The sequence below is a fragment of the Arctopsyche grandis genome, chromosome 4 (genome assembly GCF_051622035.1).
Source record: "Arctopsyche grandis isolate Sample6627 chromosome 4, ASM5162203v2, whole genome shotgun sequence".
Classification (NCBI taxonomy): Eukaryota; Metazoa; Arthropoda; class Insecta; order Trichoptera; family Hydropsychidae; genus Arctopsyche; species Arctopsyche grandis.
This window is the reverse complement of record NC_135358.1, coordinates 14,822,839-14,834,307: the sequence shown is the minus strand read 5'-3', so window position 1 is coordinate 14,834,307 and position 11,469 is coordinate 14,822,839. Positions and strand designations below refer to the sequence as shown.

Genomic DNA, 11,469 nt, shown 5'->3' with positions numbered 1-11,469 from the left:
TATCACATTTAAATATTGGTCCCCATTCATGGACCCATTAACGAAATAAATGGGCCCTGGACCTTTTTTTCGCTTATGTCGGCTCAAACCATTGTCTAGGGAGAATGTTTAATTGTGCTATCGGTACATGAAGGTAGGTAGCGTTCTTGGGGGCTGCGACGAACAAACAAACAAACGGCTTAGTGTCATGAACTGAAGGATACATTCATCTCTCGAAGATTGCTTTGAGGATACACTCGATGCATTTCTTGCATAATGCAAAAAAGTGCAAAATCGAGCGTACCGGCACCTAAAAATTTAGCACTACACCACTGGGGAACACCCATTGTTTACGGTCATAGGGGGAAGCTGAAGCAAAAAAGAAAGACGTGACATCCCATACTAATCAGTCTGTTTTCCCCCTAAGCCAGTTTCAAATGATCGATGGAACTGCGTGCAATCTATTCCAAATATTACTCTCCGGACAGTTAAGAAGTGGTTCAACAGATTTCGAAATGGTGACTATAATATGAAAGATCAACTCCGCTCTGGACGACCATTCGCCATTGATGACATTATGAATACCTTTGTAGAAAAAAAAATAATAATGATTACCACTGAGGAAATTGCCGAGAAGTTGAACATTGATAATTCGACAGAATTTCGCCATTTAAAAAAAGTTTGGATTTACTTCCAAGCTCGATAAGTGGGTGCCATCTTAAACTATTCTTAATCTTAGCCATATTCGTTGACTGAAAAGAACAAGCTGAACCGCATATGAGTGTCCATTTATCCAGCATCCACCACATATAAGTGTCCATTTGAAAATTCTCCAGCACCCACCCTAATTTCTTGATATTGCTTTCATATTTTCTTTTGTTCCGGTGTCTGTAGAATAGCTAGAATGGTAAAAATCTTAATTCCGTGGAAGCTGTCGAAAATCAGCTCACGAAGTTTTTCCAAGATAAACCAAATTCTTTCTACAAAAATGGAATCGACAAGCCTGTACAGCGTTGGAAAATACTTCTGGAAAAGGGTGGTGACTAAATATTTGATTGATAAAACTGTTTTCATAAAAAATATATATATATTATTAAAGTTTGTATATTTATTTTAAAATTATATAGGTATATATGATGAGACACGAACTTATGCAATCACTCAATACAATTTGAACACTACATATTTGTATCGTATAAATCAATAGTTTAAAATGTATAATAGTTTAAGATGTACATTTTTGATTTAAGGTTTTTATTTAATTTCAAAAGTATTATATTATTATATTATACATAATATATTGGGTTCTAATTTTATATTGCTAATCCTAAACTTCTTAAAATATCATCAATTATGTCGCTTGCCTCACAATTATTAAATAAATTATTTCTACAAAATTCAATTGAAAACTCAATATTCATATATGTATGTGTGTATGTAATTTATGTAGGTTTTATAAAAATACCACTTTTATATAAAAAGGTTTACGATAACATATGCTTTAGTGTACATATTTTGATTAGACCAATCACAGTGCGACTTTCGAACAAGCCTCTCTATGACCTTAGGACTCTTGCATGTGGATGCATACATGTTTAAATGTTTACGTACAAAATGTAAAAAAAAAAAAATAGTGTGATAAGATTAATCAAATTTTAATAATCATTTTTATTTCGTCAAATTTCAAAGAATTTAATTATCTTCTTTAAGTTTATTGAATACCTATGAATGTATGTACATATCTGGAAATCGAGTTTACAAATCACGAATAGAACCATGAATAATATATAGAAAGTTCATGTAGAAATATGAAACCAATTCTTGAAATTTATTCCAACTGCTGCAAATTGTTTAATGCTACAAATTCCCCATAATACTGTATGAAATTAAAGGACCCTGACCCAAATCTTATGTAAAATATTAGAGTGGCTTGATAAGATTAAGAACATACTACATACATATGTACGTAGCGAAAAACACAGTATTTCAGCTCATCATACAGGGAGGACGGAGACAGGAGAATCTCGTGGCTACATATTTACGCAAATGGTTTGAGAAGAGCACATGGTTCTTGTTGTGTGTGTTACAGTCTCCAGATGTACATAAAGTGCAATGGTCGGAAATCTTCATTAGAAGATTTATAAATGGATATATAGGGCCGTGCGGTAAACTTTCTCCGTATGATGCAATCCTTCGAAATGCCGCCTCCAAAATGTTTTTTCTAAACTTAGATTGTTTAAAAAAAACAGCACAAAATATAATTATATCAATTATTTATTTATTTAATTAATATTTTGGACTATTGTGGCATTACAGGAAGAACCTAATGCGCCACAATGGCCTACATAATAAAATAAAATAAGACGGAGAAAACAAAAAATAATAGAAATTAAAAGCAAAAGCAAAAAATTAAGATATAAAAAATTACAAAAACAAATAAAAAGAAAAGTAAAATAAAATACAGCATATAACACAATCATAAAAAAGTTAATAGTAATAAATAAAATAAAATTAAAATAAATACATTTATTGGTGAAACCTTAATCACCAATAACCGTGCTGTGAAACGACTTTGGCCTTTTACTTGGATCCTCCACCCACCCCTACGCAACAATACTAAATGTACTTGTCTTTCCCTGTCAAATGTGATTGTTTCGATTATCCCGATTTTTCACTATCCGGACTACCTTCAGAGGTTCTACCTTATATCTGAAACATTTTCGACCGACCGAAAGTATTGTTTTTAGGAGCGGCTGCACAGAATATTACAAATAAAAATAATAACTTCGCGCTGTCGCATCAAAAGTCCCTAGGCAATGACTCGAAATCAAAAGGTGCCGAAAGCGCTTAGGCAGTGGCGTGCGATAAATCATCATCATATTTTGAGTGGGTTCCGGATACAAATGAAAGGCCAAAGTCGCTTCACAGCATTTATTCAACGATTCAGGTCCATACGAGATCACCGCTCGCTCCAGAATACTTAATATACCGTGTACGGTGTATACCTCCTTATAAATATAGTATCCCCGATCCGTTGGCGTGTTTATTGTGTACATAGGCACTTAGGTCTACCCGTACTCGCCCCGTTCTGTGAGAACCCACTTACTGAGTCCCGTTAGCCTAATCCGGGGTTTCTATCGTTCATCCACGAATGCAGTTAGACAGTGAATACTCTCTCCCACGTTACATTATTAAGTATAAAGGTCTGTTCATACCTACCCAGCACGAACCGGCAGCAGGAGGTATCCTGCAAGTACGGACAGTATTCTTTGGTAAATTCTATATTGGAAAAAATGTGGAATGCCTTGCACATATTCATTGAACGCCCAGCACACCGTCCCAAAATCACCGCCCTGGAGTGTATTTTTCGACTTAGAAAAGTCAAAAATGTTGTGACCACACGGTTTTTTCCACACCCTTTAACGTATCAAGCTGAAAATTTTTATTTGTATTCCTTATGTACTAAAGAGTTGATAAGGTTTTGGTCAGTACGTAATTTTATTTAATAACTAAAACAATTTCTAAGTCTTTTACTCAATCGAAATCATAAAATCTTTTTTTCAAAGTAGTTCATTGCAGCAGTTATTTTATTGGCCACTAAGCTACCCAAAAGTAACATAAAAAATAAAATATTCATAGATCCATAGTATTCATTAATCATTAAATTCATATTTTTTTTCTAAATTCACACTATTCCCACATTTAGGGGGGGCGTGTGCCCCCCCCCCCCTCCCATATGACGTCCCTACCTGGAACTTTACCTCAGCTCCCCCCCCCTCTCGTTAGCCCTGTGTATAAGCATATACATATATTATGTACTTATGATTTGTGTATTTGAAGGGAAAATAAAAAAAAATGTTTGTAAATAGACTATATTTTATGTGATAAAGTTAATACAAAAAAGAACAAGGAAACAATGTATTGTTCATTTTAAAACTGTAACAATGTCATGATAGAAAACACTCACAATTTCATATGTATATATATTTATAAGAGTTGATAATTAAAAATAAAACCAAAATGATTTCTTTAACTTTAACTTAATATTAAATTACAGTACACACAGTAACTGAAACATTATTGTGTTTTTAAAAGATGTGTAACTTTATCATATATGTATATATAAAAAAATTCTTTAATTCGTTTTTGAATTTACAAAAATATTAGATTCGAATTTTTCACTTTCCAAAAAGAAAAACTTATAAATACATATACCTGTAAACGTAGGCAGTGAAGAGGAATGTTTATATAAGTAAACATACAAAAAAATATACATATACTTTCAAATTTACCCAATTTTAAAATCAATATCCAAAAACGATACTTTAAATTTTCAAAATTCAAGTTAATTGATAGAATCCTATGCTCACGTGTATATTTTGTACTAACATATGAAAAAAAAAGGAAATATTAAATTCATATTGTCTCATCACACTATTTTTTTTAGAAATAGAAATGATGAAAATATTGATTACTGATATAAAATTATAAACTATTTCATTAAGAGAATTTACACCACTCTTAGATTTAGTAATAAAAAATTACAAATATGGCAAACTTTATTATTCAAACATCTTCAAATGAAACATAATACGGGATTACTTTAGGCATTTAATGAAGAGATGATAATAATTGACAACAATATTTGTATGTGATTTATCTATATTTATAGACATTATCAAACCATTTTTAAATATAAATTTACAATAAGAAAATAAAAACTTAGTTTTAGAAGTCAATTATTCATTATGAAATATTAAAAAATATGCTTGATTTTAATTCATCGAAAGACAGTTATCTTAATTATAAAATAATATTTTAAAAGCTTTTATATAAAAAATATATAAAATTACAAAATTTTAATCATTCAAAATTATGCCAGATGCCATTACACAGGTAATTTAAATTTAAATACTGAAAATATTATAGTAAAAGAAAAAAAAGGAAGTCTAATCTAAATTAAAAATTATATAACAACACTGACAATCTAAATATTTTTCAAATACATATTTGAAAAATATGTATTTCACTATTTAAACTTAAATTACTTGTATATATATATATTTTATATATATATATATATATATATATATATATATATATATATATATATATATATATATATATATATATATATCACAAATAAATGAAAAAAATCGCAAGCATCGATTTTATTCATCGTAATGTTCATACATAAGCGATAATTAAAGTTGTTATTAGGTAGTAACATGTTTGCAACAGTTAAGTCTTAAGGCATTATGCATATATTTACATGCAAAAGGTATATTTATTTTTATATCTAAGACTGTTAAAACATGTATGTAACATTCCGATACATAAAATGCGAGTGTCGATCTAATTAAATAAAAAAGTAAATGAACAGACAAATAATCAAGACAAGTAAATATAATAAGGCAGATAGATGTACATATAATATATAAATGTGTATATATTATAAAAATGTATAAAAGCTACCGAACATAATTGCCAACATATACTAAATATAATATATTAAATATAATGAATGTTGATGTCAAAAGTGTATTAAAATATCACTTCACTAAAGCACGATTACCTTGGTTTATTTATTTATTTTATAATATAAAGCAGGACAGGAACACAATAAATTTCACATTTAATTTATAAGCAGATTGGTAGTAAAATTTGACAATAAATGGTAGGGAAATAAACAAAGTATGAAATAGCAGATTTAAAAAAAGGCGATATATACTTAAAATAATAATATTGTCCTGCATTTTAAGCTATTATTACAATAAATAAGTGAAGCGTGATATGGTATATATAGACTGGCAGTGTTTTTTATTGATCACTAATGTGCTTCAGTAACGGTGACAGTTTCAGTTTCAGAGTCTTCAACACGCGCCAACGGAGCTGATAAAGGTGTTCGATTTCTTTCAAACATTTCTAAAATAGTTTTAGGATCCGTCCCCGCTGGCACTGTCACTGTGCTAGTCTAAAAAAATAAAAATAAGATACATATACATATATTAATTCCAAGTACTTACGTAGGATTCCGTCAAAAAGTGCCAAAACACCAAAATATTGTTTAGAAATTAGAAAAAATGGAATTAGCTAAATATTACAAAAACGCTAGAAATGTTTTTTTGACTAGTATTTTTTAATATACACAAAGTAATTATTGTCAGATAAAACGCGAAATATAAAGCAGCTAATATACTAATGTATTCTATGATCAATGTGATTATTTAATCAGTCATTATTAAAAATTACCAGTTAATATGATAAAGGGGAGTAAATTAGGTTTAAAAATTAATATTAATTCCAGTAACTGGTTATTGATTATTATTAATAATAACAGAATTTATTACATTAATCATAACATACATATGTATGTATGTATGAAATATTCAATATCAACACAAATATGTATATTAGCAAATTTAGAAGCCATTTTATTAAGTTACAGCCAATAGTATTTTAAAAATTCTGTAGATGGAATGCATAAAAAAAATCACTACAAAAACTATGAACTATGTATTTATATCAATTCATGATATACATACATACATATGTACATATGTACATTCATTTTGAATATTGAACATATGTAGTACCATAATAATTAGTGTACGAAAACACACATTAACAAAAATCATAATTAAATAAGCTTAATTGTTTGCTCCACTTTCATCAAAAATAAACCGTATAGCTAAAACACAACGAAACAGTCAGTGTTAATAATGTCAGTGAAAAAAAGAGCTAAATACAAACACCCAAGACTTAGGCACATATATTGTATATGCACACATATGTACGTGTAATACTTAATAATAATGAATTAAAAAAAAAATACCTCGATGCGAGTGATCTGTCCTTCTTCTCTGCTATGCTCTAGGACTACAAAGAAAAAAATAATAAGCAGCGGATCAACAAATAAACAAAGCAAAAGTGAGGCACAAAATGTGTGAACAAAAACATGTGAAATTTAATAAATAAAACAAAATGATGTATGAAAATAGATAAAATTAAATGTGTATATCAAAAAAAAAAATAAGCGTGAAAAAATTTTAGTGACATTGTAACTCGTCAAACAAAAATTGGAAACACAAAATATTTATGGGCAATGATTCTTATTAAAATTAAATATATGGAAGCCACAAAAATAATACACACATGAAGAAATGAAGACTCTACTTTCAATTTTGAATTTTAAAGATGAAAAATGAACAAAAAAATCCCAACATAAAAAAATACAAACTGAAATATGTAAATAACCTTACCAAAAAGCTCTCAATAACAAAAAAATGCTATCCACTGAATATTTTCAAAAGCTACATAATTTATTTAATTAACTCCTTATGAGTCGTAACACATACTGTGTTTTTAATAAAACTTCATTCATTCACACAGCGTGTGTTTTTAAATCCTCCAAACTTCATACAAATCATCCATTCATAGATATCAAACCAACACATTTTGTATTCAAAATATTGATAAATAAATTTAAAAAAATATATTTCGAAGGTTTAACGTTCTATTTCTCCAAAAAATTTATTGATATTCCAAAAAGATTTCAAATCCGCAGATATTGAAATTGACTGTTTTTTTCTCGCGCAGCATTCATATATTTCAAATTGAATTTTTCATTCGAATGCATAAAACAATGATTATCTAAAAGATAGATATCATTTATTACGTGAAAATATATTGAAATGTATCTAAAATTTTATACAAAATTAAATACAGAAATAACCACAGTTTGAAAAATACTGATATTATAATTCAACTGAAAAGAAGCTGTATTCCAATTTTTAATTTAATTGATATATAGGTTTAATTTATAAAACCCATTACTTTTATCGTTACTTTACGAAAAATACGCAGTTTTCAGAAAATTCAGACGGTCCATAACGAGTTAATAAAATATGTACGTATTAAATTTATTTACATCATTTCATTAAATTCTAACATTTGGCATAAGAGAGGCTGTTCAAACGGAAACTATAAGCATACATCACTTACAATATCAAGAGAGGTATAACTATGAATGTTCGAACAAACATACGCATAATTGAAAATATAATAAATGGATAGCATATTCGATTGTATTTAAAGTTTATATTTCAACCTTCATAAAAATAGTATATTTGACATTCGTTAGGCGACATACATAGACTTTTACTGGTTAATAACTAAGTTTTTTTTGACGTTTTCATTTAACCCTTTGCTGCTACGAGGTTTTTCAATGTCCAAGCGAAAAATGCTAACATTTGTAATTATTTTGAAAAAAAATAAATATAATATTTTTTTTTACATACTTACTTCGCCGAACGCTTGTAATTTTTATAATACTTTATATACATTTTTAGAAGCAGTTATGGACTCGTGCTCTCTCTTTCTGTCTTGCTTTTACATGCGTGCGTGCGAAAGAGATACCTACATATATACACTAAATAAGTTTTGACGATTGTTTTCCGACGCTTTATTTTTTTCAATAATCTATTTTCAGACATCGATGTATCCTTACAACATGCGATATATTCGAAACAGGTAGCGGTCTTTCTCTCTTTCTTTCTTGGTTTTAATTGTGTACGTGTGAGCGAGACACACAAGGATGTGAAGTTTCTAATAATCAAATATTTTTTCAACATGTATCATAAACATTTTGTATGCATTTCAGTTGCATTCGATTGATTGCATGAATTCGTGACGTCTCGTGACCTATATAATTGAAAGCGGATTTCTATTGTTTTTTGCCATTTATTTTAACTCTGCAAAATGATATCGGACAGTGAAAGTGATGAAAGCGAAATAATAGCTCCTCGCCGAGGAACTCGACCAATCAGCAGCTCTACTGATTCTGAAAATGAATTTATCGACAATAATCAATTCCCAAGTAATAACTCCTTATATGACATTGACAACGAACCCGAAATTTACTTTGATGATGAACCCGAAATTGAAGAGCTTTTATTTAAAAAATTGATAAATGTTTATAAAGCTTGATGGTAAAATAAATATAAATACGTATACAAAAAAAATGTTTCGTGCCACTGATGCGCTGGTGGCTCAAAGAAAGTATTGAAATACGACAATTAATGACGAAAACAACGATCGTCGTAGCAATCTTCGCCGATTTCAAAACAACGATTTATCGTTGTTGTAGCAGTCAAAGGGTTAATGAGCAATTTCACCAATCGGGTAAAATATACATATACATATGTATGTATATTGATTAATGCAAGTTGAAATTAAAGGTTTTGGAAAGTTGAAATATATCATTTTTATAAAACTAGACAAAAGACACACACATTTATATATAGCACGTATTACAATTCACCTTAAATGCATCGTTTTTTTTTTCAAACAAACCTTTTTTAGCAGCATCTGAAAAACATCACATTTCTTTGAAATTTGGATTACCAACCAAAACAACAGTTCTCATCCGAAATTGTTTTTTAACATCTAAGATTTACTGACACAATTAATGAAAGGCAGGTTTCCTTTTAACTGACTGATATTCGATTAATTTACGTGAATGCCAAAATGTCTAGTTTTACTAATTATTGAAAAAGTAGCTTACTATTATCTGTAGTGGTAGAAGTCGAGTGATGTGACGAAGTTGTGGTGTTAGCTTCTGTCGTTCCAGTTGGAGGTCCATTAGCAGAATTATTTAATGTGGTCAACGTTGTAGTCTTTACAATCACGGAGCTCTGATTAACAGATGATGTCTAAACATTGCAAAATAAGTTTAATAAATAGAACAATGATAATGCTTTAAATATTTTTCAATATACTAACTTGTAAATTAATTGTGCCAAGTGCGTTAGAGAAGCTATCAGAATGATTGGGATCCTTCTGATGATTGGCGATCTGTATCAGATGATCTTTCACACTGTCCACCGTAATATCGCCAATACTTTGTGACGATGTTGTAACATTATGTGCAATCTCATCAGCTGAACCATTTTCTTGTAAATCTCCAGACTTGATAAAAAATAAAAATCACTTATTATCCGGTTTAAAATCACACAATCCACATGATAAATGTATAAATAAAAAAAAACCTTATGTTCTCCGTTCAATAGAGGTGAAGACCTTATTTCACTGGTATCGATGGATATTTCCGTAGGTTGTGCCCAAAGTGGTAGTAACAAATAACAACGAGCCCTTGTTACCTTGTTGGTAGAGACAGTTATTCGTTGTAGTTCTGATGAAGAATGTAAATATAGAGCCTCTCCATATTTTGAAAATGTGAGACTTGATATTCCACTAAAAATACATCAATATATTTCAATTCCCTTCAAAGGAGAAATAACAATAAATTGTAAATATGTATTTGATAGAGCAGAAACTCACTTTATGTCTTCTTTTCTTACAGCAGCTGCATTCAACTGTCGTCTGAGATCAGGGACACTTAATATGAGACAGTCACCGAGGTTTGTAAGACACAGTAGACAACATTCTAAATGTTTGACTGTTTTTCCATTTTCACTTAACATACACAAGAAGTTACCAAATGCCATTCGACGTACCTGGAGGATCATAATAGAATGCAAAAGCATGTAAACAAAATTTTATTATTCATTAATATTAAAACAGACAAGACAAAAAAAACAAAAAATAATCACCCTAGCTCCTTCATGCGCGGTCAATTTATATTTGCCGTAAGGCTTCAATGATGGAAGTGAAAATATTTTAAATTGCTCTTCTGATGCAATAATTACTCTGTGAGGTTGTGTTATATCAGGCAATGGGGAAACTCCTTTTTCAACCTAAGAAGGGTGTACATTTAATATTGGCATAGTTTTAGGATATATCTAATTTTATTAACAAAAATAATCGTTTAATACTTCGAAAGGTTCAGGCAAAGGAACAGATGCTCCATCTAATACAGCAATGCCAATAACAGGTGCTCGATGCTTCAGCTGTATTTCTTTTGCTAATTGGCATGTAACCTGAATAGAAAAATTGACAAAAATGTTTAGAAATCATCCATTTAATTGTTTTATATTCAACAAGCAAGAGTGAATATATTGTTTGACCACTCAGGGCAATTTTCTATTGACAGAGATGACTATTTTAATAATAATATTAAATATAGAAAAACTACAATCTTACATCATTCGCTTGTCTTACTGTAGCAGGTGGCACCGCTATTGCAAATGCATACACAGTTCCATTATTAGTACCAGCCCATAATGTAGACTCGGTTTTTTGAGCTATAAGTAAACATTTATCATTTTAGCACTGATAAAATAAAATCATTACAATGTTGCACTTCAAGAACTACAAAAGAATACTAACTATTTGTAAGATAACTCTTAGCAAAATGCAGACACCGAACCATAGATCCATTAGAGTCATCCACTGGTCTGGCTTCAATTTGCCTCTCGATTGGTTTGGCATCCAAAGGACTTAAGGACTCTCCAGTTTCAGACTTTTTAGGAACTGTCTATAATATAAAAATAAACAATTTTCATTCACCATAAATCACTTGCTGTAAAA

At 29.8% G+C, this 11,469-nt stretch overlaps 1 protein-coding gene across 2 annotated transcripts in view; it reads right to left on the bottom strand.

Moving 5' to 3' along the window:
* Positions 1 to 5,676: 5,676 nt before the first annotated feature.
* Positions 5,677 to 11,469, bottom strand: part of l(2)gl (LLGL domain-containing protein l(2)gl) — a 31,993-nt gene continuing 26,200 nt past the window's right edge. The window contains exons 13-22 of one of the 2 annotated variants that reach the window (XM_077429622.1): positions 11,269 to 11,416; positions 11,083 to 11,183; positions 10,815 to 10,919; positions 10,593 to 10,736; positions 10,321 to 10,496; positions 10,029 to 10,233; positions 9,763 to 9,948; positions 9,545 to 9,692; positions 6,815 to 6,858; positions 5,677 to 5,953 (exon numbers count right to left, since the gene is read on the bottom strand). In XM_077429622.1, coding sequence (XP_077285748.1) covers positions 5,810 to 5,953; positions 6,815 to 6,858; positions 9,545 to 9,692; positions 9,763 to 9,948; positions 10,029 to 10,233; positions 10,321 to 10,496; positions 10,593 to 10,736; positions 10,815 to 10,919; positions 11,083 to 11,183; positions 11,269 to 11,416 — 1,401 coding nt within the window. In that variant the 3' untranslated portion in view covers positions 5,677 to 5,809. Of the gene's footprint in view, positions 5,954 to 6,814; positions 6,859 to 8,544; positions 9,349 to 9,544; positions 9,693 to 9,762; positions 9,949 to 10,028; positions 10,234 to 10,320; positions 10,497 to 10,592; positions 10,737 to 10,814; positions 10,920 to 11,082; positions 11,184 to 11,268; positions 11,417 to 11,469 lie in introns of those variants that run through there. The other variant, XM_077429623.1, reaches the window with a different exon arrangement.